Source organism: Sinohyriopsis cumingii, chromosome 18 (assembly GCF_028554795.1).
Source record: "Sinohyriopsis cumingii isolate HCF-2022 chromosome 18, ASM2855479v2, whole genome shotgun sequence".
Lineage (NCBI taxonomy): Eukaryota > Metazoa > Mollusca > Bivalvia > Unionida > Unionidae > Sinohyriopsis > Sinohyriopsis cumingii.
Genome location: NC_142978.1, coordinates 42781366 through 42805836, shown reverse-complemented (window position 1 = coordinate 42805836; position 24471 = coordinate 42781366). Strand labels below are relative to the sequence as shown.

Sequence of the window (24471 nt, the reverse complement as noted above, 5' to 3'; positions counted from 1 at the left end):
GGGTGATACGGTGTAGTCGTGAGGTGCTTAACGACATCAATCGGTTCACCTCTGCCATCACGCGACTCATGAATTGTGCCCCTTGATCGGTCAGGAACTCGTCGGGGACTCCGACTCTTGACCTAATTCTAAACAGCACTTCTTACTGTCGTACCTAACAGTGATTTATCAGGAAGTTTCAATTGTTAACATATTTTACGAAGTCGAATTGTATATATTTTTGTCTTCACGAAATATTTAGCGTCATCAAAACTCTGTAAATATCATTATATCTGAATGTTTCTTCTTATGGCAGATTCAATTTGGCTATTTTATTCCGTATTTTTTGCTGTTTCTTGTTATTATGTGCGTGGAATTTCTAATGTCATATTCATTACTATTATCGTAATCGTAATAAATATTTTCTGCGAATTTGTTCTGCATGGGTTCAGATATTTTATATAAATATACTGTATAACAACGAGTGATCCAGTCGTGTATTTAACGCTCGTGTATTTGTAAGAACCTAAAACGGTACTTGGTACTATTGCAACGTTGCATATAAATCCGTACGCTAGCAAGGGCGCTCGCTGAAAATCGGGGGAGGGGGAGAGACATGAAGTGATCAGCTATTACGTTTAGTAGTTTAACGCCAAAACATGTTTATATGCGAACTCCAGTATTGCCCACTCCCCTTGCCCCTATTTGCTGCCCAGACACGCTAGTTTGGATACGAAACTGTTCGCTTCCAAGCTGCTAAATAATCTTACATCGCAAGTACTGCTCAGTGAAGAACAAAGACATATATTATAAGTGAAAATGATAACATAATATTCAGTAAAATAACTATTTATACGAGCAAGCAAGCGTTTACAGGATATGATAGAAGTTTCTTTGGAAATTGGTATAAAATATATTAAGCGTCTGGTTCGTTGAAACAGACGAGACTACACATTTTATTTCAGAGGTTATGTGTATTATCAACTGATAGCACTGATGTCTTCACGAAGTTGGATTGTACGATTAGTCATTTTCAACGTGAAGGCTCTCGATGTAATGATTGGTGTGGGCAGAGTTGGTATCAATACGGATATATATAACCCCCTTAGAACATCAGTACAAATACCATTGCCATCGTGAAATAAAACTGGATAAAGCTGTAGTAATGTTAAAAGAATTACGACAACACTTGCTCTGTGTATGCCGTTTCATCAGCAGTGTATCCAGTACCAAATAAAACCCTAATCGGGTAAGAAATTATAGTAAACACCAATATAAACTTGATTTTACCTGAATACATTTTCCTGTGCAACTCCAATACGTACCGACATTATAAAGCAATAAATAAATAAATAAATAAAGAAAGAAAGAAAGAAAGAAAGAAAGAAAGAAAGAAAGAAAGAAAACCTAAGTAAATGTTTTGAGTTATGATAGTTCTTAATAGTTATCCACTTCATATTTCATCACGTGATGACCAAGGTAACCATGTTGACACGAAGACTATTTGTAATAATGGACATTACTGCTAGATAATTTTTTTGCGGATTAATGAACTGACAATGCAGTAATTATCAAGATAAGATATATTATTGTACACAATGCTTGCATATGTTTTCCAACACGGCGATGACTCCATTTACACAGAACGCGCGGTAATGTCAGCATATAATGATCATATCTTAAAAGTGTGATTAAGAAACAAAGCTACCATTCGTAATTGACGACAATTTTGAAGCATTGCTATTCCATTTACGTCAACTGTCGAAGTTAATGAAGATAACAATTCATACACTATTACGTACGAATAACATGTTTTAGGTTTTTTATATATATATATATATATATATATATATATATATATATATATATATATATATATATATATATATATATATATATATATATATATATATATATATATATATATAAAACAAAGACTAATTTTCGAACCCTTGCCAGGGCTCTTCCTCTACCAAATATATATTCTCCGCCATGCATGTGCTGTAAACTGGCCTTACGCACCCACCCACCCCGCAGAAAACATTTTTAATTTGTGAAATAATATCTACCAGCCTGTCTTATCCATTTATTTTAGAACAATGGATACAACGAGAGTTCTGGAATTCTAATTTTCCAAATCTCTCGATATATTTATTAACGCGTTGGTGAGAAAAGATTTTTTGGTCACTATGGTCCGGTACAACTAGTCCTATGCCTAAAAAGCCGTATTATTCACCACATTGTATTTTGCGGACTGTTAATTTACTTTTGGAGTCCTTCACGCCAATGTCCGAATTGCCAAACTCGACTTTTCTACCATATGTTCTTAGTGAATAACTGAATTTTAGTTTCAAATACCTGCTAACCGATTTTAATCAGGTTTGTGCGTGAACTATTACGACAACTTTCCATGGAGTGCTAATGAAGCACAGGGCCGGCCTTAGGCCGATTGGATCGATTTGGCCCAATCGGGCCCCGTGCTCAGAGGAGCCCCGCGCGTTATTAATAAAAAAAAAAAAATATAAAGAGAAAGTAATTTTTACGCAATAGAAGAAAATTGTAAGTTCGATATCAAATAAAATTTGTTTAAAAGTTTATTTCCAAATGCCGTGATCACAGGGTGACCCGCGCGTACATCCAGGGGGCCCAGCTAAAATAATAAAAATTGGGACCCGTGGTTGCTAAGGTCGGTGCTGATGAAGCAGACTGGTTTACTGACGATATGATATTAGTTAATTTTGATTGTAAAACATGTACAAACTTAAGTTGTTATATATTAACTAAATTTAAATATTCGTGAAAACGAGGATAGATTTCCAACAAGTATGAAGAGTTTGTAAGAAAATCTTCGACTATATAGAACAGTTTATGTCGGCGAACAGGCGCAGTTATGTTTTGTTGAAACACCAGTTCCAGACGAAAAAATATGACCGGATTTCAATGAATGCACTTGTTTTTCCACTATTTTTTTTTATACGATACGAGTAATTTGAGATACGACACTTGATTTATCTCTTGAATAGCTTAATAAGTGTGTCGAAATACTTTGGAAAGTTTGAATGCATTGTGAGGTTTCTGCGAGATGTATCTCTCTCTCTCTCTCTCTCTCTCTCTCTCTCTATATATATATATATATATATATATATATATATATATATATATATATATATAAGAATTTCGCATTGGTGAAAAGACGTTCTTGAATTCAGATATGTGAAAATGTACGCCATTACAAAAATAATATTTGAAATTATGTTTCCATGGATTGTTTGTTTCACAAATAAAAGATTTTTCAAAATGCCTTCATACAAAATAATAAAATACTTTCATTTTGAAAAGAGTTTCTACATACGTGAAAAATTATGTATTTCGCATGTGCAAAAACGACTTTCTCATCTGTCAAAAAGAATTTTGCATATGAAAAAATAATATTACACTTGTAAGATATAACTTTATTTCACATGTATAAATACTTTTATCTACTTATATAAAAATCTTGTACACTCCTGAGAACAATTTATCATTTGTATGCAATGAATGATAAAAAAAAAACTTAGGTATGTAATATGTCCCTTTATTTAAATGTATTAACATATTTTATTTAAAATATTTTTTTTACAAATATCAGATAGTATTTCTCACATCATTTTGTGTGAACTATTTGCAATATTTCAAAACAATTCACTTCTTTCTTCTTCTTCTTATTGTTCATCTATTCCGAAAACCTTTTTCACGAAATGCAAGTTCGACACGAAATGTTGATAGCACAAGTTAGTTACACTGATTAAATATAAATATACCTACAATGTTTAGAACAGAAAGTAGGTGCTCCAAGCTGATATGGTAGTCTCCCCTGAACAAAGGGATCATGGGTAATTTGTTTTCATCGCCATAATTCGTTCAGGAGGGTGTAGCAGGAATGGTGAACTTTACATTTATTAAGTCTGTAAAACTCTGATATGATTGTAAATTTTAACTTGTTGAGGTCTTAGCAGAGATTACAAACGCAGAATTCATATATTTAAATAGTGCAATATTAGTTTAGAGGAATGGCGACGGCTAAACGCAAACAAATAAAAGTCAAAACGGTTCAGCAGAAAAAGAGGTTGTTTCGATCAAAGGAACCACTGTTCAGCGTTTTTATGTGGGGAATAAATCACACGGTAAGAAATAAAGAGTGTAAATCATTATTTGGGATGAGAATTTTATGATAAGTTTCTATATAAAATTTTATTCTTTTATCGTAATGGTGGAAGATGTTTCCTGTCTTTCATTGTGTAAAAAAGTGATACATTTCCTGATTCCTTTAAGCTTTTCACTCGTGCATGTTATTTTTGTATTTTTTTTTGTTTAAAATTTAAACAGTTTTTAACATGTTTTTGATGATTAAAGTTTGGACACTTGTTTTCCAGTATCGAACCCAGTAGTGAGCGGGACAATTGGACCCAAATAACTTTATAAGCTTATGTGAATGCAAATACATTTTGAATAGAGAGGCATTAGACTGACAACGGACATATTTCTGTCTAGCTTCCCGAGTTCTTTAACCGCATAATATCAAGAGCAGTCTGCATTTATTGTATTTAAAGACTAATTCTGAATATTGGGAATGCAAAGTAAACTGCAATTAAAGATACAGGCACATGTTTATAACATGTAACATGGCTAAGTGATTCATTGAAGATATTACAAATGACAAATTTAATTTTGTACATGTTAAGGTATGGACATAATCATGAAAATAGCAATACTCTAGCTGCAAAACCATTAGAATGTACTTTTTATATTCCTGAGTAACCTCAGTTCATTAGTTTCGCTGTTTCATTTTATTATAACAGAATGACTGGCACATCTAGGCAAGGATTTGGCTCAGATAATTTTAAGCTTGTTATGATTGTTATTGTGTGAAACTCGACTTACTAAGAAGTTATTTTCATATCTGTATTGTTCATTCAGATTAATAATATAGTGTTGGTGTTTCTTCTCTACACTTTAATTTAATCACTGTTATGATCTCAAACAATGTTATGACAGTATTATACCCCTTTGAATATTGTCCGTTATTTAAAATAGTATTTACCTAACAGAATGTCCTAATTTTTATGTTGGTTTGTTTTACATGTTTTTTCTAGTTCTTTTTGGCAAGAAGCCGCCTTTACAGTCGCAAATCTTGGCAAACATAAAACGAAGCGTTCAATTAAACAATTTTAGTACAGGCTCAAAATTTGTGTTCCATTCCATAAAAATTAACATGGGATAGGGCAGCAGGTACATGTGTGCCCCAGATGGTTGCTGACAAATGTGACATGCAGCCCCTTTTATTTTGTCCTCCAAATACAAATGATGCTATGAACATGTTTTGTACCACAATAAGGTTTTAAACTATATTCATTTTCACTGAATTCTGTGGGACCATGATTTTCTAAAACAAAAGTATGAAAAATTAGTTTTTGAACTGTGTTACCCGCCCCCAGAAATCATACATAACAGCATTTTCAAGACAGTTAAAAGCTTGATTTATGTTTTGTTTGGCTGCATTTCCATTGCAAAATAGGTTGGTATAGCTGCAAAAGCAGTGACTTCATTATTCGTGCATAGCATTGAGACCTAAAATGGATCTAAAATGAATGACATTGAAATAGAAAGATGCAAATGCTGAAAAAGTCGAACTGTAACTTTGTCCCCCCAAAATAGGTTTCTGGTCAGCCAATTGTCTCCGTTTCTCATTAACCACCATTTCTCATTATTTTAACCCATGATAAAAAAAGAAGAAAAAACATCCTGTCTGCCCTAATTTTAAAACAGTGCAATAGGATGTACACATTTTTTTTCATTGCCTTATGATGGAAATTTTAACTTGTTAAGGAAAGTTGGAAATCTGGCAAATATTGGGTATCTCCACAGGGACAAAAATTATAAAAATTCATGGTTATCCCCAGGCATCCAGATTTTGACAAAGTGAGATAATATAATACAACATCATAGGAATTCAGTGTTAAGTGAAAGATGAAAGATACCACTCAGTATGTTAGTGTGTTGACAAAAGATGACTATATCTTAATCTTGTTTATTTAAGGGTTCACACAGGGGAGCTGGTAATACCTAATGCTATTACTTAATCAGATAATGAGGAGCTGACAGGTCAGTTAGTGCTGCCTGTTACTAATAGAAATCACCCAACATTAAGCTGTGAGATATGGAGATAATTTGGACACCCTGCTGTATGTACCCAGAGGGAGAATTTCATGATCACATGTTGGTCAATTTCAACTCTTAGAATTTCAGTTTTTCAATAATATATTGGCAGAGCCTGACCAGGCTGTTGCATTGGAAGAAAATAGTTGCCCTGTATTCATTTCTCTGTTGTCCTGGACTCCCTTAGCAATGTATTTTTTAACCCACTTAAGGTAATAGCAGGAGTCTTAAGTGGAATTCAGGATGTATGAATTTTATTGTAATACAGACATTCAAGATTGAAACCAATGATTGTATACATTGTCTCATTAGTATGAGGAAGACATTAAGTGAAATAGGATCATGTACACTATAATTATCCTTTTCATATTGCTATTGTTCTTGTTTATCTGCTGAGTATTTCAATCATGCACTGGTAAATAAAATTTGTCTTTTTCTTGCAAGTACACTGTAATTTTAGATGGACATTACATGGGCACATCTTGTTTTCTTTTTCAAAAGAACCACATCCTTTTTAACATGATAAGATGTTGGATAACATAATAATCAGAAATACAAAAGGAATAGTGAACCTTTGTAAAGGGAAGGAAAATTATTTTTCAGATCATGGAAAACCTCATTTATATTTACTGAAGAATGAGAAGGATAAGTGGCAGTGTTTTCCATGTTCTTGCATCTCTTGTCAACATAATGCCAGTGCATTGTAAAAGGTTAACAAGAAAATGGTCATCGATGTTGTTTGCTTTCTTGTGCTCAGTATCGCAGCTGGTAAAACTTGATTTTATCACTCAGGGGATACAACATGGTTTTCACGTATACTATTGCTGTACTTGGATTGTGTGTGTGTCTCTGTTTGTGATTTGGATTTTTAACATGGCTTTAACAATTTTTCAGTCGGATTGCAGTGACAGTCTTAACTAACCTCTTAATGCTGAACACCTTGCGAGGCATCTGTTAGTACTATTTTTATAAGTCTTTGCTATGACTCGGCCGGATTCGAACCCACAACCTTATGTGCTTTGATAGAGTTTTAAGTCTGTTATTATTGCTCCAGATCAGAACATAGAATATATTCAGTTGGGCAAATATTTAAGACATTTTTAGTATCCTAAATCAATACAATGGAGGACACCAAAGAAGCACTGCTATACCAATGTGACAGTTATTACCTCAGGGTATGCTGGTTGGCTGTAAAGGCATTACTCAAAGACTGGGATAGAATTAAGTTGTTACATTTGCATTTTTATACACATCAATAAGGTTTGTATACCGTCATGCATATTTACAAGATCATGTGATGCCATTGCTGTGATCAGAAATGTTGTAAAGTCTTATGTACCATGATTCCTAATCAGATTCACAAAGTTCACAGAATCTGCATCATAAGACATTGGCTATAACTGTTATTACTAGACAGCCGACATGTTCAGTATAACTATAAAATAGACAACTTGAGATAGTACTGACTTTTCCAATCAGAGGTCACAAATCTTTTAAATGTCTCACTGTACCTCAGTTTGCAGATTTTGTTTCCAGGATGTAAAATGAGAGATACATGTATAGAGTGTGCATTGAGTAGAATTTAAATGACATTACAACCACTTGAAATGGACCTAGAGTAAGGAAATTCAAGTTGGCATGATACTAAAAGTGGCCTTTTTATAAACTTTACTTTGAACAAAATCAATATCTATCAATTGAATACAGAGCTCCCAGTAGGATTTTCAACAGTGAAAGTCAAGGACCACATTGTTCTAAACAGAAAAGTGTAGACCAGTTTGTTAAAACTGCGGTCCAGAGCCAGAAACTGAGAGTCCCAGAAGCAAGGACTCTACTTACTAAAGAGTGCTATATGAAAATTCTGTTGTATTTCCCCCTGAATCGAAAAGAGCATGGTAATTATCTTTCAGAACGGTACTTGCAACATGTATCTCATGATCAAATAGGTTCCTAGTTTCATTGTGTTGTTATTGTTACTATTATTGTTGTAAAATTATGGAATTGTGAGAGTTGTATGTTTTTCAGCCCTAGAAAGTTGCAGTAAAAAAGTCCTTGATATGATCATATTCTGAATTTCTGTTGTGATTTGCTTTATTTCTTTTCCCACTTTCCTTAGCAAAAGATAATGTAGTGGTAATGCTTTCAGAGGAAATAAAATACTTGGTTAGATACAGAAACAACTATAAAATCTTGCCAATAACAATAATAATCAATAATTACAGTGACTATAAATAACATATAAGAAGATTCTTAATTTTATTAGAGTTTATATTTAGATATCTTCTTATATGCTTCCTTTATATTCCTTGAGTAAATACTGATTTAATTCATAAGGGCATGTTCAGTGTTTGCTTGTTCAAATGTTGTACCTTTAAAAAGGTCTGGCACTGTGTAAAGAATGGCATGGCGCCATTATAACATGACCTGGGGGAAAACACTAGCCTGTCAGGTACCAGTTCTACAGTTAAGAGGGTATTGTCATACAAATAGTCATATAAATTTTGGCAATGCTGGTCAAAATATAAAAAGACATTGCACAAGTCTTGGTATGGTGGTAGGCTGAAAAATTAAAAACTAATAGGTACTGTGTATGCTTAATTATGAGTGGGTTCCAACTGCATAGATCCAGATCTGGCATCGCATAATGCAGCAGTTGATCTGGGTCTGTACAGTTTGTTTGGAGTACTCCGTACAACAAGCATCATAGACCCACTTATACCTACAATGTATGTGATAGTAGATCAGAGTCTATGTTGTTTACATTTGGACTTGTGAGTATATATGACACCCTTTCATTTGAAAGACACGTTATGAAGGTCACCAGGAAAGTGCCTTACAGTAGTTGCATCGTATCAAGAGTGCATGTATGCAGCTCAGGTTGGTTACATTAAAACAAATTATCTGAGAGGAAATCCAGTTTGCGTCCTGATATTTTATGAAATAGGGATTTCCATTGGACTTGAAAGCCAATTACAGTTAACAAGGATAAGATATAATCAAATCTTGACTCAAAGGTATCGGCCAAACCTACTCAACGTAAGCCTTATGGGCAGTGTCCAGCCAGTGAGTTCTCCAAATATTATTGAATCTGGCCCACAATCTGCCCATGAAGTTATAAAACTATCTGTAATTTTTGTTTATCATTTACTTATCTGTCATAATTCACTGATTATTCCCATTTAATTATTATCAGCTTAAATTACTGTTTACTCCATTGTTATATAGTTTTTGCTCCTAGTTTGATTTTGAATAAGTCATCTGAGCAGTTTTGAACCATGCTTAAGTTGACTTGCATGAGTGATTGAGTGAAATGGCATCATTCAAACGGAGGATGGGTGGACAGAAAGTTTTATGTATTTCAAGAGAACTGGACTGATGGGTTAATTTTTTTTATCATTCAAAGGCCAGCAGAAAAAGATAGAAAGTTTGAAGACAGGTTTGGTTGGATAACATATGCTTTACCACAGATTGATGAAAATGACAATATTGTTTGTGCAAGCTTTTATTGTTACCGAGAAAAATTGTTAAGCACTTCAAGCCATGTTTCAAAGAAGACATTATCAGAGGATGTCAAAGTGATGCATCCTGATAAATATAAGGACTTGGAATAAATAAGCTTTTCTCATTGAACTGTGGTGAAATGCGTCAATGGAAGTGCTGATGAAAACAAATTAAGCCTCAAAGAACTGGTGTCACAATTTGAATCAGTTTCAAATGCACTATACAAGAGCACAGCTGTACTTACTCAGCTCAGCTGGATATTTTTATTTTTTTATTTTCTGAGTAATCTGAAATGAACACTGATACAGAAGACTTGTATTTATTCCTTCGAATTTGCCCCAACAAAACATGTTTCCAAATGATGACCATCATAATTTCCTTTATAAATTTCATTAATTGACAAGCTGAACCAGCCTTCCTGAAAGCTGTTGGACATGACCGACAAATTTTTACACGGACCGACAGTTTGTTAGTCAGCATCGGATCGACTGTCCGGCAGTTTTCTCACTCTGCACCGCTTGAGTAGTCGTTCTTGAATCTAGTTTGTTAAACAGATTTTCATTGGTTACAAGCTTTTGAGCGATCCAATCGCTACGCCTGTTATAAACAGTTATGTGGCTCACCTGTCATCATGGCATCGTAGAAATATTACGACGGAGCGAAACCAGGGAAAAAAAAACTATCTTATGAAGAATTGAAAGAAAAGAAAAAGGATTATGAAAAACATAGGGTTGAAAGAACCTTTAATGATAAATGGAAAGAAAACAGAGACTGGTTAATATTTGATGAAATAAAGCAAGTTATGCAGTGTGCCATGTGTCTCAGTTTCTACGGCGAGAAAGCGAGGTCTGATGAAAATTTGCGAAACACAAACGCGTTTATCGTCGGATGTACAAATTTTAGAATGTCAACAATAAATGATCATGAACTTTCCAAGTCCCACAAAAAAGCATCAGAGTTTGTTTCAGGCAGACAGAAAACTGCTCAGGAAAAACTAGGGTCAGAAGCCGGCAAAGCACTTAGGCAATTAAAGGCAGCTGAAAAAAGTAGATTAGTGCATTTGTTCAGAAATGCACACGCAGTAGCCAAAAATAATCGTCCACTATCAGATTATACATGGCTGTATGAAATTGACAAAGCTAAACAATTAGACATAGGCAGTACATATATTAATGACAAAGCAGCTGCAGATTTCATACACAGTATAGCACAGACAGAGAAGCAAAAAACTGTCAATCTTATAGAGTATAATCCATTTTTTGCCTTTATGATGGATGGAAGTACAGATATCTCAGGAGATGAACAGGAGACCATATACATAAGAACTGCAATGAAAGGTGTTGTTAAAGAAAGGTTCCTGAACATCAGCACTCCAAACTCAACAAAGTCTCTGGATCTCTTTGAGAATGTTATGCAGGTCTTCAAGGAGAACAATATCAATGAAAGTATGATTCATTATAAAAGTTTAACAAATTCTGTAAATTTGATTAAATAAGATCAGATTTTTTTTAATTCTACAAAGCAATGAATTTGACTTAACTTTACTTGATTAACATGTGTTATTTACACTTAGAAAATAGAAAACAAAACACGTTACAAAATACCTCAATTTTGTTATATTTTGTCGGTCTGACAGATTTTTTTTCGGTCTGAACCGGCACAGACACAGGTGAGATGGCAGTGATCCATATGAAAATGCAAAATGTTAAAAAACACTGACAAACCAGTCTGTAGGTATTTGGTACTAAAAGTCAAGTTGGATTTATTCTAGTTGATGTGTGTGTTAGAGCACAAAATGTTTTTGAAATAATTTCACATATGGATTAGAAAAGATGAAATATCGATTCAGAGATAAATACATGAACTACACATTATAGCGGGTCTAATGCACTCTCCGTTACGGATTACTGCCATCTCACCTCTGTCTGTGCCGGTTCGAGTCTCGGATTCAGCCAATGTGGGTATGTGAGAAAGCTTGCCAGTAGCTTCTTGTGGGTCGGTGGTTCTTTACTGGGTTTTCCTGGGTTTTTCCTCCACCATTAATACTGGTCACCATGTGTAGCCTATCATGTGCTGAAAAATGTCATTAAACCCCCACAACAACAACACAATACAGCGTTCCATTCTAGGGCAGCTTCATGCCCCTTGCAGGCTGTGTGGAAAGGATTTTAATGTTGGTCATGGTGGTAAAACAAAGAAACCTTGAATTAGTTCATTTTACTAAATCCATTACTAAGGTAACTTCTTTTTTTTACAGCAGAACTTAATTGTGGACATGCATTTTATAAATGCTGAGGCGTTATGTACAGAGTTCTTAAAAGAACTCTAACTACCCCTAGCAGTAGAAGACTACATTGGTCCTTTATTCAAACAGATGTTTCCTGATTCCAAAGTTGCAGAAAATATGCATATGCAAGAACAAAATCATCTAATAATGTTAGGTGTTTAGCAGAAGATACTTCACTTAAAATTGCAGAAACTATGATAATTGGGCTGTTTAGTATTGCAACAGACAGGAGTAGTGATTATGATGACAAAATGTTGTACTCAGTTTGTGTAAGAGACTTTGACAACGAAAAGGGCAAAGTCAGAGTACTCTTCTTTCATTAACAGTCGATTCCACTGGAGAAAACAATTTTTATTTGCTTGATAATGCTTTGAAATAATATAAATTGGCAGAACTGTATGGGGTTTTCAGCTGATACTGCTTCAGTGATGATTGGAATTCATAAAGGAGCTGCATTCTATATTTTGAAAAATGTCTCCATCATTGTACAAATCAGGTTGTCTCTGTCATGTGATGCACCATGCTGCAGGAAAAGCTGCTGATAAATTAGAAGGAGAACTCCTGAAGTATCAAGTTGGCACTCTTCCTGACAATGCACTTCATGTGGACATCGTTGATATTTTTCATCTTATTTCCCAGCTAAAAGACCCAATAACTGGAAGATATAAAATTTCCTCTTTTTTGGCAGGTTATGAAAGGAATATTGGTTCTTTACCATTCTAATGCTGACTGTGAGAGATTGTTCAGCATTGTTAACAAAAGTAAAATAGAATTTAGATTTAGTCTGTGTAATAACGCAGCACTTTAGTGCTCTACTGGTGTGCAAAACATTTATAGTCTCAGCTGGTACAAAGTGTTTTGAAATGCAATATTAGTCTGTTGCTTTTTAAAGCTCAAAGTGTTATATATGAAAACGTGAAGCACTAATTGATGTCAAAAGTCCTGTGGGATAAATAAATCATTTTGTACATATGCTCATTGAATTTGTATCATGTTATATGTGGATTACTCTTTTTCTGCTCGGATTACTCTTTTTGTCCACTTGGATTACACTTTTTCCTCGTCAGGGGTTGGCATGTGAGGGATGGCACTGGCATTAATAAAGTTGTCACCAGAAATATTGCCAACCTCAATAATTTGTCACCAATTTTCAAAAATAGTTACCATTTTCATAATACAGTACTGCCAGTTTATCTTGATATCCCTGTGACCAAGGTAATATTATCAACTTAAGCGGATGTTGAGATGGAAGGGAGTGGTAAAAAATCAAATTTTGCATACAAGGGAATATGGTAAGAGAAACATGTCGTCGTTTAGTATTATTTACAGAGACGGTGTGTATTGACAATTTACAATTATGTTGAAGAAGCCATAATGCCTTAAGTACTGTACATGTATATAAAAATCCATGAATTCGAGTATGGATCACGCGATAGAAAGTTTATATATCATTCACATCTATTAGAAAACACAAATAACTCGTATGTAAAAAAAATGATTGTCCTTGTTTGATATGTATCCCATTGTGAACTAAACAATTCACTGTACATAGCCAGGATTTTCGTCAGCTGGAGACACCTATCATCAAATCGAGGCCACCAAGGGGATAAGGCAGTTAATAGGGAAATGAAAATGTTTACAAATTAAAATGTTTAACAAATATCTCTGACCAAATGTCTATGGTTTCAAAAGATTTAAGATTTAATTTACATTTTATGCTGCCTTCGGTAGTGATCGTAAGCATAAACATTTTTCTTGTAAAGCAGAAACTTTCAGAGCACAATAAAAGTGTTCCAATCACTTTCGAAAATGCTACAATTTATCAGATTCCATTGCTTTTATTTGAGTTTGGTGTTGACTTCCTTTGATGAAAGGTTCTTTGTTTTTATTGAAGATTGTTGTCAGCTTGCTTTGATGGAGGGTACATGTTTTATTGAAGTCACTGCTAAATGCAAATTTTCAAGGACCAAACAAATGCCAGTTTGTTATTGCATTGGTAACATCAAATAATTGTAGAACATTGATTGAGACCTTTCTTTAAGATTTCTTTGTTTTCTTCTTTTCATTTGCTTGGCATTTATACAGAACAATCAGTGTCTCAAAGGTAATCATTTTTCTTTGAAGTTTCAGTAAAACTATTTTTTTCAGGGTGCATTTTAAAAAACCAAACACCAAAAAGAAAACGCACTGAAAACAGTCATTTGGTCGATTTTAGTTGTTCCTGTTCCTGCCTTCAGTGGTTGATTGATTGTAGCTAATCTAGTAGGCCTTAGCATGACTGTCTGACTGTATCACGTTAGACATTACCAAGGCCAGGTGTCTGAATAAGCAGATTATGATGTAACAAAATGCACTATTACGATCCATTTGTTAGTATGAATAAAGGATTTGTTTATGTAACTATAGATGGATTCCAGTGCATTTTATAGCTATGTTTGCAGCTTCCTTTCATGGTACCTTGACTTTCTCCACCCCAAACCCAAGATTGTCTATACAGGTTTAAACAGCCAAAAATCTTGTCACTCAGAAAAATCACCATATGGTATATTTTGTTGCCTAAAAGTACGAGACTGCATGTGTATTGTGTGTATTTTACAATTTATTTGGGTATTCACTACTGTCGTGATTCTTTTTGTATTGGACACAATTATTTTGACATCTATAATGATATAACACGGCTGGCAACACCCTGCTCCACGAGCTATGCTGTTAGCAGGGTTTTATTAGACCACTTTTTTAAAAATTAGAATGCCATTGGACCATTTCCATCAGACCTTAAATTAACCACAGGCAGGGCATGTCTACCCAGTTGGAACTATTTCAAGGAAAGATGATTCATTCGTACCTGCTGCTGTAGTAACAAAAGTGGTCACTGCATTTATGGAAGGCAACCTTAGTTCCTGCAAACATTTTTCATTGGTTTGATGTACCATACATGCTTATATATAAGTCTTCGTGGTTTGTTAGGAATAATCAGTGGAACGAATAGCTGATTATGCAATGGTAGATCAGGGTCTGTGTTGATTTCATTTGAACTCCATGTATAGGCAAGTATGTGTAGTAGATCACCATGCTGATGACCATATGCAGACATGCCAGCTTTTATGTAATTAAAGTGGGACTGTTAGTCATTTAAAGTTGGAGTCTGAGTGTGTAAGGGGGGGAGTTTTTGCATTGACTCTGCCATTTTGTCATTAGTTATATGAGTCGAATTCTTGCAATGCTTTTTAAAATAGTTTTTCCCCTTTGTGAAATATTCGGAAGTCGGAAATGCAAACTACACAAAATGCATATTGGTCACCTTTTTGGTTTTTCGTTGTTTGCCTACATGGCATTGTCCATGCAGAATTAATGTACACATATTTTTCTTTCATTACAACTTGTTGAAGAGAATTATCAGAATTTTTTGTTTTTTGCATTTTTGTTTTAAGTATTTGATTTGTCTGTACAATGTATGTCATGTTACTGCCTGTCGACTCAGAACAACTCATAAAACGTTTTTATGGTGTTTTTTAAATTGGAAGAATTTTGCTCCTGATCAGGGCTGTTGGGTTTTCTACACACAACGAGAGACTCCCGATTAAATTAGGGAAAGTTGGCATGTCGGTATCTGCGATTTTTTGGGGTTTACAAAATGGGACATATGGTACAGTATTTCAGTCGAACCTCTTATGACTAAAGTGATGAAGTAATTCCCTGGTAAGTGAGGTTTGCCAAGAAATTATAACAGTTTAGTATTGATCAGATGTTACAATTACACATTGCTTTACTGGCAAAATATGCCTTCTTCAGAATGGTTTTGCAAACTTATCCAGAATGAATGCACGAATAATAACAAGTTTTATTTATGCTAGGCTGTGAATTACTAGATTTTCCAAGAGAACTAATTTTGATAACTCACTATAGTGGAATATCGGAAATATATTTTCACTGCACTCTATAGACATTGACAACATTAAAACCAAGAAATGTGTTTGCAACCTGTCTCATACTTAATAATGATAAAGAACATTCTTGTAGTGTTTTTAATTCTGATAAAATCAGAAAAAGAAATGGTACTATCAGCTAAAGTATGCTAAATCTTCATTGATTTATGATATTCATTTTGGCAGAGCAAACTGTAGGACATTACCTCCTATAATAATCGGGCTGTGTGGATTTGTTCAGTTTAGGGGTCACCAGCAGTCTGGAGTGGAAGAGTAATCCCTGGGGTTGCTCAGGGTGCAACACTGGACAGTGAAACCAGTATATAAAGGAGACATGGGACCATCGGTGTTTGTCCTTAAGATGAAATGTCCTCTTTATAAGGGTCAGAAAGAAGAAAGAAATATCCCATGTGAGATACTATTCTTTTTGAGATGTTGTTCTTTATAAGGCACATTTTACTGTATTTGATAAGTGGAATATATACTTGTCAACTGATGCAAATTTGATGAATTTTAACATACTTATTGTTTTTTTCTAATGGTTAATTAGTGACAGGTACTCTTTCTCCATGCTTTTCTGTGTTATGCCCATTGGTTGGTGAAAGATATTCAGGTAAGGATAGTATAGAAAAACACATTTCAGTGTATAACATTTTTTACAGTTTGGGTTCTTTGGACCATTTGCTTTGTAAAAATAGATTTGTCGAAAACTTACATGTAAATTCTCCAAAATTTCATAAGTGATCGTCCTTAATATATTTATTTTTACTCGTTAGGTAGAAAGTAGTGCTAGTACATTGGAACCTGTATATAAAGGACACACAAGGACCACAACAATTATTTATGGACAGGTGTCCTTTATATTCAGGTGAAATATGTAAGTACAGTGAAGAATCAGTTTCAAAAATGTACTTTATTATATGCTTATTTTTGTCTGTCATTGAAACAGTTATTTATGGAGAATATTCATATCTTTTCACAAGTAGAATGGTTCAGACTATGACCAGTGCTCTCTAGGGTCTATATAAATACAGCATAGAAAAGCATATTGAGGCCAAGGGCTATCACATATCTATCACATATGTACCATTTTACAAGTCTGTCAAAATGCTAGATTTGAGAAAAAAATGCAACTGAAGGTTTTGGTTGGTAAGTAAGAGCCTCAGAGCCAATAAGCCCATCTTTGCTAGCCAAGGTTCCGATATGTTAACCCTATCTACATATAGGAACCTTGGCTAGTGAAGATACAGTAAGCCATGATCACCAAAAACTATTATTTCCACTGGCTAAGTGGACTGCACACAACAGCTGCTTTTCAATTTTCCATGTATAACTTTTCATACAGTGTTAGGCTAGCAATAGAAGACATATAGTATGGTACTGGTGGTCATAGATGGGGTCACTTCAACAGCATGATGTAAGTGACAGGGCATAACGTGTTCTTTAGCTGGTAGTAAGAATAGTAATTAATATGCTTATATTTATGCATCTTGAATTTCCTCAGAATGTACTTTCTTAGTTACTTCTGCTGTTCTGAATGACATGTCCTGTAAAACCCAATACACACTGAAAAAGTACTGGAATTTTGAGTACATTTCCAACTAAAATCACTTTCTTCTAGTTCATCATAATCAGAAAAGCAGAACTGAGTTGGAGCAACATAAAAACAAAATCCATAAATTCCAGACCAAATGGAAAAGCTGTTGATACGTACATTCATTCACAAAAAGACTCTAAAATTCAATTTTAAGAAGGCCAAAACAACAATTCTTTTTGAGACAGTTCAAAAGTGATTGGGTGGTGCTATGTGCAGATTAATATTGATATTTTGTATTGATGAATCTATGGTAATGTATATATTTTTGAATACAGCATTACTTTGTTTCTTGAAGTGTGTATTTTTTTATAATTAAGCTTTGGGTAGAATATGAAACGAGTATATAAAAAAAGGTTGCTGCATTTGTATTGGGAAAATATGAACTCGTTTTCTCTGAATAATACTTCATTTCCAAAGGTTGTGCAGTGTTATTCTGAAAAAAAACTTGTTCATATTGTCCCATACAAATGCAGTAACCTATAATTATATGCATGCATCCTTTGCACAGAAGTGTCTGCTAAAAAGTATGTTTCATTTTTTGTCATTTCCTTTTGATGTTGTATATATAACATCTTTTACCTTTTGTTTTATTAACAGGTGAATGAGCTTGGACATGTCAACATACCAGTGATGCTAATGCCTGATGACTTCAAAGCCTACACCAAGGTTCGCATTGACAACCATCTCTTTAACAAGTGAGTTTTAATTCATTATTGGACTTTTCTTATTTTGTCTCACATCTGCACCACCACCACCACCACCATCCCTAGGTCATAATACATGGGTCAGAAACCAGAATCAGTTATATGTAACACTGTTCCATCTAGAAAGAAAAAGAGGGATGCCCCACCCCACAAACAGCCGATCCATCTGCTCCCACTGCGTTCCCCTCTGCCCCTTTTACTGTAACCATTGGTCTTGAACTGCAAATATTATCATCATTAGAAGTACTCTTAATTTCTCTCCTCCTCATAGTTTTCCCGGGTTCTTCCTCCACCATTAATACTGGCCGCCATGAATAACCTATCGTGTGCTGAAAAATGGTGTTAAACCCCATAGCAACAAAAAAATCCTCCAGATAGTAAATTTGTGGCTGGAACTCTTTGTCTGTCTACAATGACAGCATACAAAAATTTGGTTAAAAAGTTGTTGTGGGGTTTAATGCCATTTTTCAGCACATGATAGGCTATGTATGATGGACAGTATTAATGGTGGAGGAAGAACCCGGGAAGAACCACCGACCCACAAGAATCTACTGGCAATGTTTCTCATGTACCCACATTGGCTAGATCCTGGTTAAAAGGTCTGTAAATGTCTGTTAATCCTACTTTTTGTAAATCTGACCCTGGGGGAGCAAGACGAAGAAAATAGATTTTGTGCATCAACACACAGAGAAATTAATCTTGACCTTGAAGAAAAAAGGGTACCAGACACAATGAAAAATCGTGCGACAACACATTTATCGCTTTCTTTATGGGGAAGGCATTTTGTCCACTCAACAAATGTTTTGTCTGCATAATTAAATATAAAGTTAGCAACATCCGAATAAATCATTACCAAACATTAACATGTCATCATATAAACGGAGACGTATTATTTTAGAAGAAAGTTGGTTATTCTACTCGACGAAATTTGGTGAAGTATGGGGGGGGGCTTGCTGAACATTTTATGTAGAAAAGACTCAAATAAAAACAAGTTTATGTTGAAAAGGCACAAATAAAACAATTTTATGTTGAAAAGACTCAAATAAAACAATTTTATGTTGAAAAGGCTGAAATAAAACAATTTTATGTTGAAAAGACTCAAATAAAACAATTTTATGTTGAAAAGGCTCGAATAAACAGTGTCATAACTGAAAAGGAGGTTATTCAGCAGCAGTGGGAAAATGGAGCAAATGGAAAGAGAATTATGTATGTACCAAGATTAAAATGATGTTTTTGAATGGTTTTGCTATGTGCATGACAACATTACCTGCTCGCATATCATGCTTATGCCAAGAATAAGAACTGTTAATGTATATTCAGTTAAGTCGATTATTATAACAAGAAGAACCTTTTAGTATTTAATGTTACTTTTAAATGAAGATAAATGAAGATATTAAGTACTTTGAAGTATCTAGCTTTCTAACTACGCACATTACATATACTTCTCACCAAAAAATGGGATCCCCTCTGAAAAGGCCACCTGTCTTATAAGGCCACTTTACTGGTGCAGAAGGAATGGCCGTATTAGAGGGGGACTGCTGTAGATTCATTTCAGTTTGTATTGCAAATCCACAGTTCCTATTTTGTCCCTTACCTGTAATCATGCCTTGTAAATATTTAATGTAGTTTACAGGGAGAAAAGATCACTACAGTATACGGGTTATAACCAGATGACACCACATGCACATACAGAAATCACACCCCTTCTCTCCAACCACGCCCCATGGGGGTTGATCAGAATTCTAAGACAGTTGTGTGGATGTATGGATCTGCCTCAATCATCCCTCCAGGTTCAAGACTCCACCTTGAACTTTGTTGGAGGATTCGTGCAAAAATCATGACTGATGAAGTTATCACACATTTCTGTGCAATTAAGTAAAGGCAAAAGCACTCATTTCCCATTTCCCGGCTCTGCTTCAGGAAACACAGGAGTACTGTTACAGTAAACTTCATTACAACACAAATTTAAATGTAACACAATCATGTCAGCTTTCAGTTTTGACCAAAAACCGTTTGCACTAATTGCACCACAGCTCTAAAACATCTATAATGCTGACAAACTGACATCAGCAAGAAGTCATTACTGTGTGTGAATCCTGTAGCTTTACAATGCCATGGAGTATTTATTGAGCTTGGGGCCAACTTAATCATTGTAGTAGCTCAACAGGGAGTAAGACTAACATTGACTTACATGAAACTATGGCCCCATTCCTGTGTGCATAATTGTGGTTAACAAGTCATAAACAAGGTTGAATAATGTGTACTTACGTTTGGAGAGCAATTAAAAGTTATGTTGATTAATTTAGTTAATGTACAAACAAATATTTAGTTATCAACATGATGTACATATCTTCCCTCAAGCTGTACATTTGTTTAAAATGATGTTCTGTTACATCTTTACGATTACCTGTGCTGTATGTTATCTTGACTAATTGAGATGAGGAATCAGTTGGGAATGATCAGTTGCTACTATACAAATTTACTCCTGCTGTCACTTCATTGTTGAATCCCTGTTATTTGGAAGAGGGACATGGTTCAGTAAAACCTGTGTTGAAAGACCACTGCTGTGTGAGACCACCAGTCTTGAGAGACCATACTTTTTTGGCAAAAGAGGTGGTCTTTCAAGACAGGTTCTACTGTAGTTACTTTTGTGCTGGCAACATCAGCATTTTGTTAGTCCTTGGTTAAGATATTTTGCAATGCATTGATCATGTGCCAGAAATGCTGATACTGGCCAGCTTGTTTTTGCATTTGTTTCCAATGTTCTAAGTCAATTACGAAACTTTTTACATAGATATTTAGGATTGAATTCTATTCAGAATTAAGAGTTAAGAATTTATTGGCCATATTTTTTTAAAGCATCTTTTCAAAATGGAACTTTCATCAATAAACAGTTGTTAATTTGTTTTTGGCATATTGCTGCTGCAATGTACTTTATGTGTTTTCACTTTTTGGGAGTGGAAGTCAGGACAATGTATGTTGTCATCAGTTGTTTGATTACTTCAGGTAAATATACAAACTGTTGTTCAAACTTCCCTACAGGATTCTCCAGGTGAGTCCTGGTTTGAACTGTGTTGTTCTTGATGATCATAACATTAGCGTTGTCAGAACTAGTCCAGTAAATCAGTCTTCTGAATCTGTGTTCATGCAGTTAGACTATGTGTAGGTCTGATAGCACCTGTTCATAAATGGAGTCATTTCCTGACATGTCTGTCCACAACATATCTGCGCATTTTAGACATGTATCAGTATTTTTCACATCTCTTGAACTACTTTTATTTGGAGGGCCCTTTTAGTGATATGTACAGAATATATCCAAATCAGATCCTACATTTCATGACTTATAAATTCCACTTTGAATATAGCACAGCCCTATGTTCTGTCGCTGGGTTGAATTTATGCTAGATAAGGCTGTTACCAAATATGGGTCAATGTCTAAACTGTTCATGGGTATGTTAGGAAAATATTTACATGCTGCAGAATTGCACATTTTATTGACCAGATGGCATCCGTATCAACACATATTTGGGGGTATTATTTGTCCGATAATGTCAATACTGTATCTAATACTACTACTAATAATAATCACTTTATTTAAAGAGGTTAACACAGTTAGCTGTAGAACTAATCTACCTCAAGGCCCTCACACAAAGGAACTTATTTAGATATAAATGCACATGTAAACACACATCCATACCTATACATTGTAGCATATATATATATATATATGTACTGACACAATATATTTACTTTATTTCCTTTCACCAGATGGATACTCGCCCATATATATTAAACCCACATAGTCAATATCCATGCAATATGCAGTTAATGACAATATAGATGAATAGTATATTTAATGATGCCCAGAAGCAATTACAAATACAAATATAGTTCTTTCATTCTCATTTTAACTACATCTCTGGAGCCACTGGATATACTAGGTTTGGATGAAGGAAATAGAATGGGCATTTCTAATCTGATGCATTAAGACAGATAACAAGACATGCTCGTCTATACAGAAAATGAATATCACATTTGGGACTGACTTTCATTGGGCAAATGGGTGAGGAGGAGACCTGTTATATTTTAATTTAATTGGGATTTCACAGGTAATGCAGTAGTAATGTCCATTATGTGTGCTAATGCTTTATCAGTACAAATCAACCTTGTAAACACAAGCATGTGCTTAGTATTGTCTTTCAGTCAATCTACTTCATGGGTGAAATCATGAAAAGCATGGGTCAATTAATAGTTAATATTTTAATAAGATTAAAATAACATATAATAATAAAGAAATATAATCTGAATGCTCATTTCAGCATGTTGAATGTTGCATACAGATATTGCACCTATTTTGATCGAAATTGTGCACTCCAGAAGAACTCACATTCATCTGTTTGCAGTAAATGTTCCCCTCTTGCTGCTATGCCTCACAAAGTAAAACTCCATCATTTGGAAGTTATGAAATTTATATTTGCTGGTTTTCGCTTGTTTTGATGTGAGTTTATTGCTTCCTCAGTCACCTTCAAAAATGAATTACACATGATCATTATTCAGACAACTAGTTTGTATTTTATATATAGAGTAAAATCCTACTTGAATAAACGTTGCCACTGTTCACAGACTTGCCAATGATCTTTTATGCAGCTGGTTTAGACTTTTCATTGAAGGCATTTATGTGTAGTAACTTTTGTTCTTCTAAACATGTGAAGCATCACTTTGATTTACCTTTACCTTGAAAAAAAATTGGGTTTTTCCACCGTATGAACTTTATGTATGCAAGTGTGCACAGTGGGTTCCCCCATAGCAGTTTTCAAGGACTAAACATATAACACTGGCTGTTATCAACTAGTTAGTAATATGTGAACTGGTGGTCACTTATACCCATCCTCTTTTCCTGCATTTTCCTATTATACCCAACCACTTGGCCTTTAATTACCTCTGTGACTGTTAGCTTATAAACTGTCACAAGGATAGATTCCCATGAGCTAAGTATAATCAGTACTATTTACCATTCATACATACTACATGTCACAGACATATTGAGGTGTGTTGGGGGAGGGGGGTCTTTTTAGATTACTGAAAATCATGTGGTATTATTACTGTATTATCACATTTAATTGATGGATGTCAGGTGAAAATATGAAATGGACAATAAATAATATCATTTATATGGATTCTAATTTGGAAAATGTTCTATGGTAGGTAATGGTACAGTACTGTGCAGTACAGTATGCCTACTGAGTACTGTTATAATGAAGTGTGTACCGACATCAGGACATTTCTGGTTCATGAATTTCTTTGAAATTTATATTTTCTATCCTGGAATTATGGCAAGTGTTGCTAGGACTTGTGTAATGATGAGCTACATGGAAATCTTTTTGTGGAATAGCTTCTGAATTGATGAATGAACCACTCTGATTGGTAAATGCAGGAGTTTTCATTTGTAATCACATTATTATATTTGATTCAACTGGAGCAGGTTGTGAGTGTTCAACAAAGTTAGAAGAATCCGGTTTGACATATTTCTGGTTTTTGCATGCTTTGCTGTAGTGCTTAAGAGAGTTTCGTTCTGTGTGGCCAGAGATGTTATTGCATGCATGTCAGAGCTCTGTAAAACAGTTTGTGGACACCATGACTGAGACAAAAGTTCTGAGATGACAAGACAGAGATAGGAAAATCAAGGTTTGCTAAAAAACAGATTTCTCTGTCACACAGGTGATAAATCTGGCACAAAAGTTTAGTAATCCCTCTTCAAAACATGGTTCAGGGATGCTATACAAATGACCATTATACTGAGATGCTTTCCAACAAGGTTGTATCCCTGTACGTATTATGTTGATGAACAACACAGAATTGGGGTATTTATTAATGGGAAACTACATTGCACTCTACTCCCTAAAAATGCTGTCCATTGGAACCATACATTATACATAAAATGTAATATTTACATAATAAAATAAAATCCATGACTAGACACATATTATAATGAAGGGACTTATAGTGAGGGAGTGCTGTAGTTACTAGTTCAACAGTCAAGAAACATGAAGTGAAATAAATTATAAAGCAATAATGCAAATTTCAAGAAGGTAATGGGATTTAGCTCCCGTGTACTCTCCATGCTAAGCCACCAGTGTGTTTAAATTGCCATTTAATTCTGGTCAACAAACAGGCAAAAGACTGAAGTGTATTGATGCATAAACATTCTTTCTACTAGTGTAAAGTGTCACTGGCATTGGCATCAGCATTTAAGTTTTTGTAATTTTGTTCCTTTTATATGAA

At 34.6% G+C, this 24471-nt stretch overlaps 2 protein-coding genes across 3 annotated transcripts in view; both read left to right on the top strand.

Annotated features, from left to right (window-relative positions):
- The first annotated feature begins 3873 nt into the window (after nt 1-3873).
- The window catches only part of LOC149776496 (phosphatidylinositol 5-phosphate 4-kinase type-2 alpha-like), an 86244-nt gene continuing 65646 nt past the window's right edge, over nt 3874-24471 (top strand). For both annotated transcript variants that reach the window (XR_016416050.1, XM_089940930.1), the window contains exons 1-2: nt 3874-4142; nt 18083-18180. Coding sequence is in view for 1 of the 2 variants with exons in the window: in XM_089940930.1 (XP_089797056.1) it covers nt 4029-4142; nt 18083-18180 (212 nt within the window). In the remaining variant the exon portion in view is untranslated. The remainder of the gene's footprint in view (nt 4143-18082; nt 18181-24471) is intronic.
- LOC149776497 (uncharacterized) lies at nt 10354-11283 on the top strand. The gene has a single exon (XM_089942417.1). The coding sequence runs from the start codon at nt 10478-10480 to the stop codon at nt 11168-11170; it is 693 nt and encodes a 230-aa protein (XP_089798543.1). The 5' UTR covers nt 10354-10477; the 3' UTR covers nt 11171-11283.

Coding starts and splice junctions, on each gene's coding strand:
- LOC149776497 (XM_089942417.1), top strand. CDS start 10,478: ATGCAGTGTGCCATGTGTCTCAGTTTCTACGGCGAGAAAGCGAGGTCT.